At 49.8% G+C, this 20,389-nt stretch overlaps 1 protein-coding gene across 1 annotated transcript in view; it reads right to left on the bottom strand.

The window, feature by feature from the left end:
- WFDC1 (WAP four-disulfide core domain 1) overlaps positions 1-20,389 on the bottom strand; it is a 287,906-nt gene that overhangs the window by 139,009 nt on the left and 128,508 nt on the right. The window contains exon 2 of the mRNA XM_086945836.1: positions 2,114-2,309. Coding sequence (XP_086801962.1) covers positions 2,114-2,309 — 196 coding nt within the window. The remainder of the gene's footprint in view (positions 1-2,113; positions 2,310-20,389) is intronic.

Genomic DNA, 20,389 nt, shown 5'->3' with positions numbered 1-20,389 from the left:
GCTCGTTTCTGTTCTGGCCCTGGTTGCTGTTGCCTTTTTGGCTCCGTGCGGTCCGGTCCCGTGCCTTTCTCTGCCTTCCTTCGGTTGGGGCGGTTTTCCTGGCGACTCTTGGTGTCTCTGGGGTCCGGTTTGTTTTTTCGGCCTTCCCGGTGTCTTCGGTCCCGGGTTGGTTCTCCTACTCGTGGTTGCCTCTCTCCTGGGTGGTCCTTCCACACGTACTGGTCTGTTGGGTTTGTCCTCTTTCGTGGTCATCCCCTTCTGGTCTGTTGGTTTCTTGTGAGTTTCCATGAAGCCGCTTGGCTTTGGTATGTGCTCACTATGTAAGTCATGTGGCGAGGAAGACTAACGAGGAGGTAATGCCCCGGTAATCTTCATTACTCCGAGTATAGTCTTCCTCGCCACATGAGCTCCCATCCCTCCCTCCCTGTCTGGCTTTCGGCTTCATGTTGGTGCTTGGTTGTTTCAGGCTGATGGGTTGGGCCGGCCCGCCTCTTATAGCGGTCAGGTGGTAATGGATCGGCCATCTTGGGAAGGGATGGGAGGCATGGGAGGCTGACTTTTTGCTTTGGAGGGTTCTGGTGTGGAGCTGAAGCTCACTATGTAAGTCATGTGGCGAGGAAGACTATACTCGGAGTAATGAAGATTACCGGTAAGTAACCGGGGCATTAGCGATAAAGTGCTTGTCCACTATTTATTTATTTGTTTGTACATTTTATATAGCGCAAGCTAGACCCGAAGGTGTCAGAGTGCATCACATGGTCGTGAGCGAATCCTGTGAATCAGGAACACCATAATCATATGAGGCGGGACTTAATACATAATAGTACATGACAGCACAGTAACAGAAACCATGATAACAAATTCAAGAGGATCGGTAGACAGCATAAGCAAACAAGCAAATAGCCAACTATGGTTCAGTCCTGAGAACGAGGATAGTAAACCCGGATCAGAGGTCTAAGAATTAATGTATTTGTTGGGGAGTTGTTTCAGGTCTCTTTTGAAGCCAGGGAAGGAGGGGTTGCATCGCAGGTCGCTAGGTAGAGATTTCCATATGCTCTGAGCATTTTCAGAAAAGAACGAGACTTGGTAGATGATTTTTATTAGATTGGGAGGTAGGAGCAAGAGTGTGTTGTAGCTTCTCAACGATCTAGAAATCCCTACTTTCGTAAGCTTGTTTTCTAAGTAGTTTAGCGAATGAGAGTGAAGGACATTGTGGGTGGGACAGGCAGTCTTATAAGTACACCTTCCTTCGATAGGAAGCAAGTTGAGGCTCTTGAGAGCAGGATTGATGTGTTCAAACCGTTTGACATCAATAATGAGCCGGGCTGCCATGTTTAGAACTGATCTAAGGGGGGGCGAGGTAAGATTTTGGCGTAAAGTAGTCAATGGTTTATAACCAAGGAAAAAATACTGTGTTTCGCCCTTCTTATATACTTCTGGGCTTCATCAGAAAAGTTGTGTTAATTCACATTTTGTACATATTTGCACCTCAAACATTAAGTGATAGAGCTAATATTACTTATAATCCATCACTTGAAGTTCCGTGTATCTTAGAAGTCCCCAGTCATATCTAATGGGACTTTAAGTAACACAGACGTTAGAGGCCCAGCAGTCACTCGACCCATAACATCTTTTATTTATTTAGTCCAATCTGAAAACTCTGTGATAATCTGGCTTTACCGCAAGTACATTTAAGACTTGGTACCTGGTACATAATTGTCCAGCTGGACCAGTACCTTTGCACTAAGGTGTTGCAAGAAAACCTAGGAGGCCTGCCTAGTTTTCAGATTAGTTGCCTATGCTTAAGTAGTGGTCACTTTTAAATGTTTCCACGCAGTGGGGTTATTCATCCTCTACTCTCCTCAAGTAGCATCTTACATCATGTGGCCATAAGGGACAGTTTCCAAAGACACCTATCTTTTCTTGACACAATGTTTAGGCAACCGATTGAGTTCCTAGAATTAATTTAAATGTCACTGCAAGTCTGTATTGTATAATGCACCCTGAACTAAGCCTTCAACAAATGCAGGATTCTCAAAAAATTCTGATTTTCATGTGACCCACCTGGGTGGGGTCTTTACTGACTCACCTGGTGTGGGCTCTACTGACTCACCTGGTGGGGGTTGTACTGATTCCAGGCATGCGTAGATGCACCCGTTGAAGCAACACCGCTTGTGTCTTTCGCACTCCGAGTCTGACCTACAACTGGGCACTTCGCACGCCCTCTCCGGTAGGGTTTGCGGTGGAGGGGGGCATCGGTCATTCTTCTGGTAGTGCGAGTTGTGTGCGTGAAGAGGGTATTCATAATCCTATCCAAAGATGAAATAAAGAGATACATAAAAATAAATAAAAAAAACAAGATGCCAATTATGATCACATAAGCACACACACCTGCCTTCTAATGATAGATTTGTGTACTTTTTCCATCTCTTCATTTCTCTTACAAATACATCTTGTAGAAACTGGGGATTAAGTTGCCTGTCAGTGCTCCAAGGCAGCATTGGCAGAGACAAACACAGCATTTAACATAAACAGGAAAGCAGTTAACAGTATTTTGAAATAAAACTGTCTCCTACGTAATATAATGAGGTGCAGGTGTTCATCTCATAACATAGGCCTTCTCACACAAAGCACAAAAAAATCCTGAAAGCGTTTTTTCAAAATAGGAAGTCTATTTTCGTGTAATCAAAGCCTCATTTCACATCCAACTCATTTCTTAAATCACTGCACATTGAAAAACAAGGCCCATAAACAAATCCCATGTTTGATTGTGAACTGAATACAGATGTTTTTCGTGAAATGAATGCAGTTGTCAAAGGTGGCAGACTGCAGCTCGCCAGACTTCAGAAAGTGCTCCCACTGCTGTAAACCGGCCAAAGCATGAAACTGACAAGAGCCTTGGCTAATGCAACATCCTGCACAGGGGCTTAGCTTGGTCAGTAAGACTGGGAGGGTGTGAGCTTCAGATTTTCTGACAATCAGGCTGGGATATAATGTTTAACTACATTATAGGACAAGTAGGGCGTATGAGAGCAGCTTAAAGGGCAGGGGAAACAGAGATGGACAAGGATAGGTAGGAGTATTAAGAGAAAAAACACAAAGGGGCATATTACCAAGGGGGTTAATCTCCGCTTTTTTGGCTTTAAAAGCCAAGAAAGCGGAGATAAAATTATCTCCCTATTGCCTAGCTGTCGCTAACACCAGTAAGCGACAGCTAGTAGGAGATAGCGACCATCTTGGGCCCCGCTTTGCATGTCAGTGATATTTATCACTAATGACATGCAAAGTGGGCGTGCCAAGATGTTAGCGACTGGAAACAGTCGCTAACATCGCTATCTCCTATTACCAACTTTTGGAGATATTCGCGCAAAGCGCGAATATCTCCAAAAGCTAACAACTGTCCCTGAGCAGTTCTTAGCCATGTTATCCAATGGGAGGTGGATAACATGGCTAAGAGCATTAGCTCGGTAATGCATGAATATCGGTTACTTTTCAGCGACATTCATGCATTATTGCCGATTTTTATCGCATTTGCGATAAACCTTGGTAATACCAAGGTTTATCTGCGAAAAAAATCGCTGCAGCTCGGCGATAATTTTTTATCTCTAACCAAGCAATAGCAATAATTATAGCTATTGCTTGGTAATATGCCCCCATATTTGGTAAATTAACCGATATTCTGAGATCTTTCAAAACAGAGAGGGAGTATGTGTGCATTTTTGTCTGTGTTTATGTAAACATCCTTGGTGAAATACGACTGACGTCTCACAATACCCGACTAACAGCACCTGTACCAAACTATTTATCAAAAAATACATTCATTAGGGGGGTGTTTCACCCCAAACTCCCCCTGATCATGCACAGTCACAGTGGTCATCTGTGGAAGGCAAGAGATACGAAGGCTAAACAAGCAGGAATCTGACATATCAAGGCATTTACCCTTTCTCTGCATGGGTGAAATGGGTTCATGCATAATGACAAAAGTTGCTTGAGTGTAATTTAGACTTTGACAACACAACTACATGAACACACATCCCAAAAAGCCCTTCACAGGTTCCTGGTGTACATAATTGATGGTCCTTTACACCAATCTTTGTACAGGCCCTTTTGGGGCTAGGGTGACTGCCTCCCTCCAGGTCATTTCGGACACTGTTTCTAGTCATGGACTTGTGTGATAACCTAGGGCATGTTGGGTGTTATAGTTTTGTTTTGTTTGCATTGATTTATTTAGAGAAACACAGCTGAAAATATAAATGTGTAGGTGAAACGTTCATGATAGGATACAGTGTCTGTAATGACCTGGAGTGAGGTGGCCACCCTCATCACTAGAAATAAACATTACACCACCAGAAACATTTGACCAGCAACAGCATATTTGATCCCCAAACATGGGTCAGTCCAGGGTGCCAAACTGTGGACTTTCTCGAACCCTTGCCTGACAAACCACGTCCACTTCACGAAAAGCTAGCATAATCAACAGTTAAACTTTTTAAAACAAGCATTGGAAATGCAATAGGTCTCGCATTAGGAAAGTTTGAGCTATTGGTCTTATAAATGACTTTTTTTTATGTATGTGTTGTTTTTAAAAATATCTAAATTAATAGCTTTGTCATTTACAATGCCAATAGGTATAACTTTCACAAATGTGACACCTATAGCATTTGTAATGCAACATGTTTTGTATTTACATGACTTAGATGTATTGATATTACAAATAACAATGGCTTTTAACTTTTTTAAATAATTATTACTTAAATAAAAGTGATTGTAATTTATAATAGCAATAGCTTAAACTTTTGTAAATAACTTTAGTGAAGATTATGTTCAGTGTATTTTATTGTGACGAAAATCCAAGAACATAAGTGAAATATTAACATCTTTTTTGACATTTGTAATAAAGCTTGAAACATTGAGAGAACATATTTGAACCAGTGATGCTGTGGTTGCGCTGAGTGATGCTGTGGGATGCGCTGAGTGATGCTGTGGTTGCACTGAGTGATGCTGTGGTTGCACTGAGTGATGCTGTGGTTGCACTGAGTGATGATGTGGTTGCACTGAGTGATGATGTGGTTGCACTGAGTGATGATGTGGTTGCACTGAGTGATGCTGTGGTTCCACTTAGTGATGCTGTGGTTGCACTAAGTGATGCTGTGGTTGCGCTGAGTGATGCTGTGGTTGCGCTGAGTGATGCTGTGGTTGCGCTGAGTGATGCTGTGGTTGCGCTGAGTGATGCTGTGGTGGTGCTGAGTGGTGCTGTGGTGGTGCTGTGGTGGTGCTGAGTGGTGCTGTGGTGGTGCTGAGTGGTGTTGTGGTGGTGCTGAGTGGTGCTGTGGAATGCGCTGAGTGATGCTGTGGTTGCACTGAGTGATGCTGTGGTTGCACTGAGTGATGCTGTGGTTACACTGAGTGATGATGTGGTTGCGCTGAGTGATGCTGTGGTTGCGCTGAGTTATGCTGTGGTTGCGCTGAGTGATGCTGTGGTTGCGCTGAGTGATGCTGTGGTGGTGCTGAGTGGTGCTGTGGTGGTGCTGTGGTGGTGCTGTGGTGGTGCAGAGTGGTGCTGCGGTGGTGCTGTGGTGGTGCTAAGTGGTGCTGTGGTGGTGCAGAGTGGTGCTGTGGTGGTGCAGAGTGGTGCTGTGGTTGTGTGCAGAGTGGTGCTGTGGTGGTGCAGAGTGGTGCTGTGGTGGTGCAGAGTGGTGCTGTGGTGGTGCTGAGTGGTGCTTTGGTGGTGCTGAGTGGGAGATAGGGAGAGGGAAAAAAGGAGAGCAGGGAGAGGGAGAGGGTAAAGAGATGGAGAGAGGAGAGAGAGGGGGAGAGAGGAGAGAGAGAGGGGGAGAGAGGAGAGAGAGAGGGGGAGAGAGAGACAGAGACGGGGAGAGAGGAGAGGGAAGAGAGGGAAAGGGAGAGAGGGAAGTGAGGGAAAGGGAGAGAGGGAAAAGGAGAGAGGGTAGAGGGAGAGAGGGAGGGGAAGAAGAGAGGAGGAACAAGAGAGCGAAGGACGGAGGGGAGAGAGGGGGGAGGGAGAGAGGGAGAGAGAGAAGAGAGCAGGCAGAAGGGGAGATGGGGAGAGAGAGAAAAAGGAGAGCAGGGAGAGGGAGAGGGTAAAGAGATGGAGAGAGGAGAGAGAGGGGGAGAGAGGAGAGAGAGAGGGGGAGAGAGAGACGGAGATGGGGAGAGAGGAGAGGAAAGAGAGAGAAAGGGAGAGAGTGAGAGGGAAGTGAGGGAAAGGGAGAGAGGGAAAAGGAGAGAGGGTAGAGGGAGAGAGGGAGGGGAAAAAGAGAGTGGGAGGACGAGAGCGAAGGACGGAGGGGAGGGAGAGGCGAGGGAGAGAGAGGCGAGGGAGAGAGGGAGAGAGAGAGGAGAGCAGGCAGAGGGGGAGATGGGGAGAGGGAGAAAAAGGAGAGCAGGGAGAGGGAGAGAGCAGGGAGAGGGAGAGGGTAAAGAGAGGGACAGAGGAGAGAGAGGGGGAGAGAGAGAGGGGGAGAGAGGTGAGAGAGACAGAGAGAGAGGAGAGGGAAGAGAGGGAAGGGAGAGAGGGAAGTAAGGGAAAGGGAGAGAGGGAAAAGGAGAGAGGGTAGAGGGAGAGAGGGTGGGGAAGAAGAGAGGAGGAGGAAGAGAGTGAAGGACGGAGGGGAGAGAGAGGGGAGGGAGAGAGGGAGAGAGAGAGGAGAGCAGGCAGGGGGGGAGATGGGGAGAGGGAGAAAAAGGAGAGCAGGGAGAGGGAGAGGGTAAAAAGATGGAGAGAGTAGAGAGAGGGGGAGAGAGGGGGAGAGAGAGGGGGAGAGAGACGGAGACGGGGAGAGAGGAGAGGGAAGAGAGGGAAAGGGAGAGAGTGAGAGGGAAGTGAGAGAAAGGGAGAGAGGGAAAAGGAGAGAGGGTAGAGGGAGAGAGGGAGGGGAAGAAGAGAGGGGGAGGACGAGAGTGAAGGACGGAGGGGAGAGAGAGAGGCGAGGGAGAGAGGGAGAGATAGAGGAGAGCAGGCAGAGGGGGAGATGGGGAGAGGGAGAAAAAGGAGATCGGGGAGAGGGAGAGAGCAGGGAGAGGGAGAGGGTAAAGAGAGGGAGAGAGGAGAGAGAGGGGGAGAGAGAGAGGGGGAGAGAGGAGAGAGAGACGGAGAGAGAGGAGAGGGAAGAGAGGGAAAGGGAGAGAGTGAGAGGGAAGTGAGGGAAAGGGAGGGAGGGAAAAGGAGAGAGGGTAGAGGGAGAGAGGGAGAGGAAGAAGAGAGGGGGAGGACAAGAGCGAAGGACGGAGGGGAGAGAGAGGGGAGGGAGAGAGGGAGAGAGAGAGGAGAGCAGGCTGAGGGGGAGATGGGGAGAGGGAGAAAAAGGAGAGCAGGGAGATGGAGAGAGCAGGGAGAGGGAGAGGGTAAAGAGAGGGAGAGAGGAGAGAGAGGGGAAGAGAGGAGAGAGAGAGGGGGAGAGAGGAGAGAGAGACTGAGACGGGGAGAGAGGAGAGGGAAGAGAGGGAAAGGGAGAGAGGGAAGTGAGGGAAAGGGAGAGAGGGAAAAGGAGAGAGGGTAGAGGGAGAGAGGGAGGGGAAGAAGAGAGGGGGAGGATGAGAGCGAAGGACGGAGGGGAGAGAGAGGGGAGGGAGAGAGGGAGGGAGAGAGAGAGGAGAGAGAGAGGGGGAGAGAGAGACAGAGATGGGGAGAGAGGAGAGGGAAGAGAGGGAAAGGGAGAGAGGGAAGTGAGGGAAAGGGAGAGAGGGAAAAGGAGAGAGGGTAGAGGGAGAGAGGGAGGGGAAAAAGAGAGTTGGAGGACGAGAGCGAAGGACGGAGGGGAGAGAGAGGCGAGGGAGAGAGGGAGAGAGAGAGGAGAGCAGGCAGAGGGGGAGATGGGGAGAGGGAGAAAAAGGAGAGCAGGGAGAGGGAGAGAGCAGGGAGAGGGAGAGGGTAAAGAGAGGGAGAGAGGAGAGAGAGGGGGAGAGAGAGAGGGGGAGAGAGGTGAGAGAGACAGAGAGAGAGGAGAGGGAAGAGAGGGAAGGGAGAGAGGGAAGTAAGGGAAAGGGAGAGAGGGAAAAGGAGAGAGGGTAGAGGGAGAGAGGGTGGGGAAGAAGAGAGGAGGATGAAGAGAGTGAAGGACGGAGGGGAGAGAGAGGGGAGGGAGAGAGGGAGAGAGAGAGGAGAGCAGGCAGAGGGGGAGATGGGGAGAGGGAGAAAAAGGAGAGCAGGGAGAGGGAGAGGGTAAAAAGATGGAGAGAGTAGAGAGAGGGGGAGATAGGGGGAGAGAGAGGGGGAGAGAGACGGAGACGGGGAGAGAGGAGAGGGAAGAGAGGGAAAGGGAGAGAGTGAGAGGGAAGTGAGAGAAAGGGAGAGAGGGAAAAGGAGAGAGGGTAGAGGGAGAGAGGGAGGGGAAGAAGAGAGGGGGAGGACGAGAGTGAAGGACGGAGGGGAGAGAGAGGCGAGGGAGAGAGGGAGAGATAGAGGAGAGCAGGCAGAGGGGGAGATGGGGAGAGGGAGAAAAAGGAGATCAGGGAGAGGGAGGGAGCAGGGAGAGGGAGAGGGTAAAGAGAGGGAGAGAGGAGAGAGAGGGGGAGAGAGAGAGGGGAAGAGAGGAGAGAGAGACGGAGAGAGAGGAGAGGGAAGAGAGGGAAAGGGAGAGAGTGGGAGGGAAGTGAGGGAAAGGGAGGGAGGGAAAAGGAGAGAGGGTAGAGGGAGAGAGGGAGAGGAAGAAGAGAGGGGGAGGACAAGAGCGAAGGATGGAGGGGAGAGAGAGGGGAGGGAGAGAGGGAGAGAGAGAGGAGAGCAGGCTGAGGGGGAGATGGGGAGAGGGAGAAAAAGGAGAGCAGGGAGATGGAGAGAGCAGGGAGAGGGAGAGGGTAAAGAGAGGGAGAGAGGAGAGAGAGGGGAAGAGAGGAGAGAGAGAGGGGGAGAGAGGAGAGAGAGACTGAGACGGGGAGAGAGGAGAGGGAAGAGAGGGAAAGGGAGAGAGGGAAGTGAGGGAAAGGGAGAGAGGGAAAAGGAGAGAGGGTAGAGGGAGAGAGGGAGGGGAAGAAGAGAGGGGGAGGATGAGAGCGAAGGACGGAGGGGAGAGAGAGGGGAGGGAGAGAGGGAGGGAGAGAGAGAGGAGAGAGAGAGGGGGAGAGAGAGACAGAGATGGGGAGAGAGGAGAGGGAAGAGAGGGAAAGGGAGAGAGGGAAGTGAGGGAAAGGGAGAGAGGGAAAAGGAGAGAGGGTAGAGGGAGAGAGGGAGGGGAAGAAGAGAGGAGGAGGAAGAGAGCGAAGGACGGAGGGGAGAGAGAGGGGAGGGAGAGAGGGAGAGAGAGAGGAGAGCAGGCAGAGGGGGAGATGGGGAGAGAGAGAAAAAGGAGAGCAGGGAGAGGGAGAGGGTAAAGAGATGGAGAGAGGAGAGAGAGGGGGAGAGAGGAGAGAGAGAGGGGGGGAGAGAGACAGAGACGGGGAGAGAGGAGAGGAAAGAGAGAGAAAGGGAGAGGGTGAGAGGGAAGTGAGGGAAAGGGAGAGAGGGAAAAGGAGAGAGGGTAGAGGGAGAGAGCGAGGGGAAAAAGAGAGTTGGAGGACGAGAGCGAAGGACGGAGGGGAGAGAGAGGCGAGGGAGAGAGGGAGAGAGAGAGGAGAGCAGGCAGAGGGGGAGATGGGGAGAGGGAGAAAAAGGAGAGCAGGGAGAGGGAGAGAGGAGGGAGAGGGAGAGGGTAAAGAGAGGGAGAGAGGAGAGAGAGGGGGAGAGAGAGAGGGGGAGAGAGGTGAGAGAGACGGAGAGAGAGGAGAGGGAAGAGAGGGAAAGGGAGAGAGGGAAGTGAGGGAAAGGGAGAGAGGGAAAAGGAGAGAGGGTAGAGGGAGAGAGGGTGGGGAAGAAGAGAGGAGGAGGAAGAGAGTGAAGGACGGAGGGGAGAGAGAGGGTAGGGAGAGAGGGAGAGAGAGAGGAGAGCAGGCAGAGGGGGAGATGGGGAGAGGGAGAAAAAGGAGAGCAGGGAGAGGGAGGGGGTAAAAAGATGGAGAGAGTAGAGAGAGGGGGAGAGAGGGGGAGAGAGAGGGGGAGAGAGAAGGAGACGGGGAGAGAGGAGAGGGAAGAGAGGGAAAGGGAGAGAATGAGAGGGAAGTGAGAGAAAGGGAGAGAGGGAAAAGGAGAGAGGGTAGAGGGAGAGAGGGAGGGGAAGAAGAGAGGGGGAGGACGAGAGCGAAGGACGGAGGGGAGAGAGAGGCGAGGGAGAGAGAGAGGAGAGCAGGCAGAGGGGAAGATGGGGAGAGGGAGAAAAAGGAGATCAGGGAGAGGGAGAGAGCAGGGAGAGGGAGAGGGTAAAGAGAGGGAGAGAGTAGAGAGAGGGGGAGAGAGAGAGGGGGAGAGAGGAGAGAGAGACGGAGAGAAAGGAGAGGGAAGAGAGGGAAAGGGAGAGAGTGAGAGGGAAGTGAGGGAAAGGGAGGGAGGGAAAAGGAGAGAGGGTAGAGGGAGAGAGGGAGGGGAAGAAGAGAGGGGGAGGACAAGAGCGAAGGACGGAGGGGAGAGAGAGGGGAGGGAGAGAGGGAGAGAGAGAGGAGAGCAGGCTGAGGGGGAGATGGGGAGAGGGAGAAAAAGGAGAGCAGGGAGATGGAGAGAGCAGGGAGAGGGAGAGGGTAAAGAGAGGGAGAGAGGAGAGAGAGGGGAAGAGAGGAGAGAGAGAGGGGGAGAGAGGAGAGAGAGACGGAGACGGGGAGAGAGGAGAGGGAAGAGAGGGAAAGGGAGAGAGGGAAGTGAGGGAAAGGGAGAGAGGGAAAAGGAGAGAGGGTAGAGGGAGAGAGGGAGGGGAAGAAGAGAGGGGGAGGACGAGAGCAAAGGACGGAGGGGAGAGAGAGGGGAGGGAGAGAGGGAGGGAGAGAGAGAGGAGAGCAGGCAGAGGGGGAGATGGGGAGAGGGAGACCAAGAAGCGAGTTCCTCCTGCAAACTAGCTTGAAAAGCCAGAGCTCGGGGTGTGGTGGGTTGAGTCTGCACAGGCACACCATGCCGAGCAGCTGCAGCCCTGGCAGGGCGATGTAGTAAAAGTCTGTGTGAATCCTGTAAATATAGTACCTTTTCAATTCCCCTGGGACTGTACTTCATTACATTGTGTTCACAGCAACAAACAATATGAGAGTGGGGGCCAGTGACGGACGGCACGCTGTTCCTTTAAATCCTTTAAAAAATATTTTATCAGTACTAGCCTTCAGAATGTCAATCCATGCAAACCAATTTTGTGCAGCAATAAAATCAGGGTTTAGGAGGATGAAGAGGGGTGAAACTCCTACAGTGTGAAGTCTCTGTGCATGCACTGTCCAGACACAGCAAAGTATTTAAAGAGTAGATCTCTTCATTACAGCCGCATGCTGCAGAACTCTTGTAGGCACAAACACAACTAATGAAAAAAATAAATAAGCAAGTGCAGCCGAAGCGGACAGCGCTTGTGCAACTAATTAAATAAATAAATATACAAGCACAGCCAAAGCAGACCACGCTTGTGCAACTGATTAAATAAATAAATAAACTAGGGCAGTGCAGCAATAAAATCAGGGTTTAGGAGGAGAAGAGGGGTGAAACTCCTACAGTGTGAAGTCTCTGTGCATGCACTGTCCAGACACAGCAATGTATTTAAAGAGTAGATCTGTTCATTACAGCCGCATGCTGCAGAACTCTTGTATGCTTTACAAAAAGAGAGACCCACACTTCATAATATTTCAAAAAGTCTTATTCTAGTCGAAATGATAAACAAAACCTAATATGTTTATCTCGGCAATTAATTGCGCTTTTTATTCGTATATTTAGAATGAGAGCTACTGTTTTTTTAGCAAGAAAAGACAATATTCTTCACATACATAGCCACACAATCTTGTTGTCTTAATTGTACAAAAACATATATACAAAAGAATGGAAAATACAGTTATTACAAATCATTACATACTACAAAACATTACATTCAAAAAGGAAAGATGTCAAATTATTTCAAATAACATCATCAAAATACTAAAGGATAAGTATAATTCATTTCTAAATACTAAAGTGTCATCAATCAATGTGAATACGTAGTATAGAATAGATGTCAACAACGTTTTCAAGGAATAAGGCTTAATCCCCTTTATCAAGAGCGTTTTCAAAAAGTAGGACTTAATCCTATTTGCCGACGCGTTTCGAGTGTGGGTTCCTTGTCCCCAGACTCTCATCAGGGCCAAATCAATCCTTTTCCCAACCTTTATCCTAATAGTGAAAAGACAAAACAAATTGTACACACTTATTAAAACCGCTTCCCTCAAACTTCCTAGTCTCTGTGTTATATGCATGCTTAGCAAAAAAATGCCATACCTCAAGACTGTAGAGGTAAAGGTCACTCTTCAAGCTTGTGAATGAAGCTGTGTGCACGCTTCTAGAACGAGAATTATTGTGTGTTTATTAGCTGAGAAAATTCCACGTTCATTTCTCTTAAGATATATAAAAAAAAAAAGGGGCAGGACATTCATACCTGCGGCTGAGTATCACAAAAATCGGGTGTGTGAGCTGTTTGTCACATCGATTTAAAACGGGATCACTCGTATTTTCAGTTATCTTTCTTTCTTTGAAAAGAGTAACCAAATCGTCCTGTTATGGCTATCTTTACATGTTTTTGGTTAATAGCCATAAATTTCCTAAGTAAACCGCCACACTACTCACCGTGAGCTTCCTCACGTTGGTCGCGGTGTCTCTCACCAGTCTTGCCTCGCGGTAACCGTTCACTATTTGCTGCGAATCTGCAACGTGAAAGAACCCGTTAGGGCCGCTATGCCAATTACAAGGAATACGAGCGTTCGAATCCAAACCAGGGATCAACGCTTACCTCTATCCTTTGTTAGCATTACTCTCAGCGCACTCCTTGTTTTGGTTCACCATTCTTGGTCAAACAGGCAGCCGCCTGTTAGTTACTTTAAACTTTCTTGACCAATCCAAATCAAGCATTGTGATGAAACCACGGTAGTGCATTCTGGGAGTTGTAGTGAATTGAGCGACTCATGTTAAAGTCTCTTTAGAGTCTGTTCAATTCACTCATGGAATTGAGTCCTTTGTTAATGCTGTCAAATCTCATTATTAGGTACGCTTCCTTGCGCAGCAGGGCCTGTTCCACATTTGGTGATCTATGTTTTGGATCTATGCTCGCCAAAACAGTCCAAGTGAATTCAGTTTCTTTGTGATTTAAAGCCACGAAGTGGTCAACCATTGGTGCATTAGGTACTCTTTTCTTTAGTCTCGACCGATGCTGTGAAATTCGAATGTTCACCTGCTGACATGTTTTGCCGATATATATTTTATTGCAAGCACACATTACTGCATAGATGACGTTCTTACTTTTGCAATTTGTATGCGTATCATGCCTCCATTTAATGCCACTATGGCTGAATTCATTTCCTTCTATAGCACTACTGCAGGCGACACACATACCACATTTGTGGTGTCCGGTAATGGGTTTAAGATTCCACTTTGATATAAGGTCACTCTTAGTTTTTGGAACATAACTATCTGCCCGGATGATTTGCTGGCCGATACTGGGATTTTTTTTCATAGCGAAAATTGCTCTTTCCAAAGGGTATTCAAGTCCCTCTAGCAAATGCCAATTTCGCAAGATAATTTGCCTGAATTTGTTAGTATGAGCCCCATAAGTGGTTACACAGACCAATTTATTTAGTTCCCTTTTCGGTTTGATTTTTAGAAGCTCCTCTCTAGGAGTATATCTCGCTCTTTTTTTTGATAATGTGCACGCGCATTTTAGGTCAATGCGCTTGCGCATTGACCTAAAAGCACACGGGCACAGCACCAAATCGCCAGTTAGTTAAAGTCTGTTTAAAGCCCTATAGTCTCGCTCACGAGACCTAAAAAACTAAACTAGTCGCAGATTAGGGGTCACAATTGTAGACTGTCTGCTGGATCCCCACTTATTTCTGACTAGTCTCTCACTTCCCCAATTCCTCCACTAGCACACAAACCCTGCAGCATGCCAATCATAGCGCCCTGAAGTGATTGAAAGGAGGCATGCAGTGCATTATATAATGCCTAAATAAACAACTTTAGTCTCAATAACATATGATAAAAATCTACTTTTTCTGTGAGATTGGTGTATCTGGCTCCCAAAAGATAAGATGTAAGTCACAATCGCTGCCTGACCTACTGAATGATTCCTAGGCTGACTGATCATGGTCTGGCTGAGTGACTAGCTGACTCATTCAATAGCAGGGTAGACCTGGATATTCTGCCACTCTGGCATTTCCCCGATAGACTGCAGCCTAGGGGGATTTTATTTTAGGGCTGGTCGGGCTGCCATGGCCCTACCATGTCCCCATAGCGCCATTCTACACACAGCCTCCTGGAGTGACGGGCTGGTGTGAGATATTTCTACATGGTTGATTTCGGGTTCAAGCCTGCCTGTTGAATAGATCAAAGAAATGCCTTGGCCTCGGGCAGCAGAGGACACCAGGTTAACCCTAAAAAATGGAAAAGGAGCAAAAGTTGCTTTGGATGGGATGAGTTGACCATGACATTCTGATCTAAATGTTTGCATCATTTGCTGAAATCTAAGCCAACTCCCTTGCAAGGTTCTAATCCTTCCCCAACTCCAGATGACATTTTTACCGGGGTGCTGCAACCATTTTTTGAATCAGGGTGTTTGGCAAGGGTTCTAAAAGAATCCTGGTGTTACTGAATTAACAAGTGCAGCAAATGGACACAAAACTAAGTGGGGAACATGAATTAGTGGAGATTATTTCTGAGGCTGATTATATGAGACCTTTTGTGCGAAAATGTGGCTAAATGGTGCATCGGAATGCAGTATTCTAAATATCTGGATACATTGTGCCCATTTTGTATTCAAAGAGAACTTAGAGTGGCTTTAACTTCTTATGCACACCTGCATAAAATACATGTATATTGGTTTGTTTTGCTCACTCTACTTTGAAAGTTGCAATTCAACAACTTCCACAATTAAAATGCTCAAATTAGCCTCTTTTAAATAGTTGTAAGATTTAAAAAGGATCCACATATTACATTGATGTCTGCCATGCAGCTTACTCTTTCCCCCTCTATAGGACCTGAGAACAAGAGTGACACACGTTTGTTACCAATGCCATCTCTTTGAAGCCACATTATATATGACACGCAAATATGCAGTGACTTGTTAAAAGTTGTTCTCTTGCCTCAATTACCACTGACCTGTCACTTCCTTTGAACAAACTGCTCATATTGCTGTCAAAAGAGAAGTGACCGAATGTCCTCATTGTTTTCCATGAGCTGTGTAAACTGCCTCCAGGTCTGGGGAGAATGACGGCTGACTTGTTCTCAGGGGCAGGCGGATTTTGGTAGTCGACAGACAGGACTTGCTCACCCACATCCCCACCCCCCGGCCCCCTTAACACCCTAGCTGCTTTGGAACGTCCAGCTCCAGTGCTGAACGTTCCATTGCGCAGGTGCAGTTGGAACGTCCAACGGCAGACGGCAGCACTCCCGAGGTAGTGGTGCCGTCGGCCGCTGGACGGGCGCAGCACTTAAGGGGTTAATTATGCCACTGCAGGAAGCGGCAACTATATGAAGGAAGGATTAGAATGAAGGCAGCTGGCAGCCCCTGTCCTGGTCATCATAATAATGACATCCTGTACATGTGGCCATTTGATCTCCCACCACTCAGTGCTTAGTTTGAAAAGGGGGGGCCCTTGGCCCCCCCGCCCGCATGGCGGTGCGGCGATCCCCTCTCCCCTTGCCTCCTGGTGGTGTGGGGGCGTGATCTCCCGGAGTCCAATGATGACACGGGAGGTGTGCGCCACACCACCGGTCGGCCGGCACCCAATCCCTGATCCGGGAGGCGTGGTGCAGTCTTCCGGGTCAAAGGGGCGGGCGTCGAGGGGTGAGGGGAGGGGGCGGCCCGCCCTCTCCCCGCGTCCCCGGGAATAAAGGAGGGGGGAGCGCTCAGTTGGCCCTTCTTGTCGCCTGACGCTCCCCCATGCTGGTCGTGCCCCGCGCTCGGGGCCTCCTAATTTTCTGTTTTATCTTTTAGGTCAAGGATTGCTGCTAGGAGTGTGTGGTAGTGCGACATTAGAAGCAGACAGATGGAGCGTGGATCGTACGGACCGAAACGTTCAAGTGGTATACCGGTGTTCAGTGGATCTGTAGAGTACGGGACGTAGAACACGCAGGACGTCGACAGTAAGAGGAGAGCGGAGGGCTTGCATTTCATTGCTTCATGTGGCCGCCGGTTGGGTCTACGTTAGAGTTTGGCCACCCCTAACAATCGGAATAGCCGGTGTTGCGGTCGCAGTTGCGTGGTGCTCCAAGCCCCCGGCGCATACTCCGTCTCGTGAAGGTACAGGGTGCACGGGTTGCGAATCCGAGCAGTAAGCGAGTCGATCAATAGACAAAATGCCGGGAGCCAAGGGTGCAAAGGGGACAAAAATGGAGTTGATGTTGCAGGCCATGATGCGTAAAATGAATGCCATGGATAAGAGATTGGATAAGGTTGATAGCCTAGAGGCTCGCGTGATGGAAAGGATTGATGATATCCCAGGCCCACGCGGTAGACCCAAGCGGCAGATTGCTGCGCCTTTGATGAATGGGGATTCCGATTCCTCGCCTAAAAGGAGCAAGTCCAAGAGATCGAGGCGCAGTGCACCCGCTCCTGTACCTGTGGCTGTGCCCAATACCCTGGAGCCGGTAGGCCTGGCTCCCATGGCACCGGCTCCTGCCTTGCCATCAGGGGCCCCTCCTGTCGGGCCGGCGCAACCTGCCCCTGTTTGCCCACTTCTGTTGCCTCCCGTGCCGGCACCCATGGGGCCCCCCCTGCCGGATGGTGAAGCTCCGATCCCACCCGAGCTAACTGCGCAGATAGCGGCTTTACTTCCTTGGCTGCATGAGGGGGGTATGATGCCCTCAACACTAGACCATGCCGCTGAGGCGGCCAAGATGGTGGAAAAGATTAGGGCGGGGACAGTTGCGAGTGGGGCTGCGGCCTCTGTTTCTCCTTCTTCTGCAGGTTTGGATGCCGCTCGACCGAATGGAACCAACGCGGGACCTGCACCAGTGTCCGGTAATGGTAAGGAGGTGGCCCTGCCTCTCTTAGGGGACGGCACGATCCCGTCTAGGAGCGAAGATTTAGCGCAGCATGTTTCTCGGGCGGTGAAAGAAAGGATTTGGGCGGAAAAGTACATATATATTTTCTCTTTGCTATTAGACAATAGGGAAATGGAAAATGCCAAAATGCTTAAAGAATGGATGCACCCTAGCGAATGGAGAGTACAGTGTGCGAAGTTTAGGGTGGAGGAAACTCTGCGCAATTGGATCAGGGCCTTCTCCATCCTTACGGCTATCACTGTTGAACGCCCTCCAAATGTACATGCGGCAATGGCTTGCTATCAGAGCAGGATTGTAGGGTGGAGCGAGCAGTATCCTGGGGAGGCATGGAAGGAATATGATATTAATTTCAGGAAAGCGAAGGAATTTGACTTGTCATTGGCATGGGACAAGGTTGACTCGTTGTCGTGGCATAAGCAGTTCTCAGGGAGCACGGCCCCTGCTCAGCCCACTAGTGTAGCCAGTGTGTTCCCCGTGAAAACCCAGCAGCCCTTTCGTGCAGCACCGGGGAATGAGTTCCCGGGGAAGAATAGGGGGGGCGGCGGGGAAAGGAAGGGTGTGTGTTGGGACTTTAATAAGCGCTCCTATACAAGGCCGGCCGGCACATGTAGATTCAGACATGCGTGCGCAATCTGCATCCCGAGACAACATGCAGATCGAGAAGTGGTAATCAGAGTCAGAGAGGGGGAAAGAAACCAGAATAGCGTAGGATGCATGGTTGGCCCCCCCCCCATTAATGTCCTGGCAATGATCCCATGGTTGAACAGATACACAGACCACGCTGCAGCTGCCTTACTACAGGAAGGTTTCTCCCATGTTTCCGGATCCCGGCAGGGGGATACACAGGCAGTGCACACTGTAGGAATCAGTTATCAGTACAACATAATCCTGCAGTAGTTATGGCTAAGATTCAAAAGGAACTGTCCTTGGGCAGGATAGCTGGGCCATTCCTGGAAGTCCCAGTGCCCGATTTTGTGTGTTCACCATTGGGTGTAGTCCCCAAGAAAGAGAAGGGCGAGTTTAGACTGATCCACAACTTATCGGCACCAAGAGGGACGTCCTTGAATGATGCAATAGACGAGGGAATTTGTAGTGTGAAGTATGCTTCCTTTGACCAAGCAGTAGAGCTATTGTGGGGGTTGGGGCGGGGCACTCTCGGGGCCAAATCGGACATTGAATCTGCCTTTCGTCTATTACCGGTACATCCTTTGGACCACCACTTACTGGGTTTCGCTTTTGATGGAAAATTTTACATGGACAAATGCATGCCTATGGGTTGTTCGATTTCTTGTGCATACTTTGAGACTTTTAGCTCTTTTTTAGAGTGGGTCATGAGACAGTCCACGGGCCACAAGCAGGTCATGCATTATTTGGACGACTTCCTTTTCCTGGGAGCGGCGGGGACTCGGAGTGTGCCTGGGCATTGCAGGAATTTTGCGTGCTCATGCGGGCTTTCGGGGTTCCGCTAGCGCCTGGGAAGACGGTTGGCCCGTCCACCTGTTTGGAATTTTTGGGTATCGAGATTGATTCATTGGAAGGGTGCTTCAGGTTACCCAAAGACAAAGTGTTTAAGTTCAGGGCGGCCCTGCGCCAGTGCCTACTCAGAGATAAGGTTACCTTGCAGCAGCTACAGGAGACGGTGGGTCAATTGAACTTTGCATTGCGAGTCATCCCAATGGCACGCCCCTTCTCTCGGTCGATTGCCCAAGCTATGAAGGGTTTGAGAGAGAAACATCACCGCACTAGGTTGTCAGCCGAGGTTCGCCAGGATATGCGGATATGGACGGCATTCTGGAGGACTTCAATGGCAGGAAAGTGTGGCCTGGCCCCCCCACGACATCAGCAGAGTTGGGTTTATGGACGGACGCTGCTGGTAGCGTGGGCTTTGGCGCCATCCTGGGGACCAAGTGGGTCGCCCAGAAATGGCCTGAGGAATGGGGTCGTGGGGATTGACCACCAACATCGGATTCCTGGAACTATTCCCGATATGGGTAGCACTGATGGTCTGGCCGGAGCGCCTTAGCAATCAGTCGGTGGTGTTCTGGTCGGATAACATGAGCGTGGTAGAATGCATTAACCAGCAAGCGGCACGGTGTCCATTCATACTGCGCTTGGTAAAGGAGATTGTGCTACAATGTTTGAAATGGAATGTGACTTTCAGGGCCAAACATGTGCCAGGCGTTCTCAACAATGCAGCTGACGCCCTTTCTCACTTTAAAATGCAGGTATTCAGGCAGCAGCTTCCAGCAGCAGACCCATCGCCAGCACCTTTTCCGGTTGCTCTCTGGTGGATTGGTGCCCCAGACTACCGTACCTCGTGGCATCTATCTTAGCCCCCAGGACCAAGACAGCATACGAAGGGGCGTTCTTGTCTTACTGTACTTTCTTAGGGCACAATTGGGAGGCTAGCTGGGCACAGGAGGACAGTTTTGTTGCATACCTAGAGTTGATGCACAAGGAAGGGCACTCGGTGGCAGTCGCAAACAAGCACAGAGCGGCAGTTTCCTTCTTCGCATAAGCCAAGGGCGTAAGGGACCCTACGAACACATTTGTAGTGCGATAGGCGTTGAGGGGCTGGCGTCGCATACAGGGACACTCGATAGATTCGAGGAAGCCGATTGGGCTGGTAAGGCTCACAGCCCTGTTGTTAGCACTCCAGGGCGTCTGTAGCTCGACATGGGAGGTGCTGCTTTTCAAAGCGGCGTTCACACTAGCGTTCTATGGAGCTCTAAGAATAGGTGAGCTAGTAGCTGCGTCAAAGGGTGACAAAATGGGCGGCCTTCAAGTGGACTGTGTGGTGATACGGGATGATACAATGTGGGTAACAATTCAAAGATCGAAAACTGACCAGGAGGGAAGGGGGGATACCATAGTGCTTCACCGGGCTCGGACCAACTCTTGATGCCCAGTCTCGCATGTAGAGGCTTTTAGAAGGCAGCGGGAGGGTACGCTGGGGGGGGCACTATTGTGTCACATGGATGGTACACCTTTGACCAGGTATCAGTTTAGGAGAGTCCAGGATCTGGCAGTCGCAAAAGCAGGCCTGGATCCCACAGAATTTGGCTCCCATTCTTTCAGAATCGGGGCAGCAACTGAGGCAGTCGTAAGGGGACTCCCAGTCGAGAAGGTTAAAAGGATTAGGAGATGGTCTTCTGAGTGTTACAAACGCTATGTACGTATTGACATGTTGTGACATAGCCAGATGACTCACGCTTGGTATCTCTTGGTTTTGCAGTTTCTCGAACCGGGAGAGGAACTCGCCGAATGTCGGCAAGAAACATCAGCTTCGCAACGCAAGCAACAAGAAGACCGACGGACAGTGGTGACTTGGATCGTGGGCCACTCTTATGT

Source organism: Lissotriton vulgaris, chromosome 12 (assembly GCF_964263255.1).
Source record: "Lissotriton vulgaris chromosome 12, aLisVul1.2, whole genome shotgun sequence".
Lineage (NCBI taxonomy): Eukaryota > Metazoa > Chordata > Amphibia > Caudata > Salamandridae > Lissotriton > Lissotriton vulgaris.
This window is presented reverse-complemented; position numbering and strand designations above follow the sequence as displayed.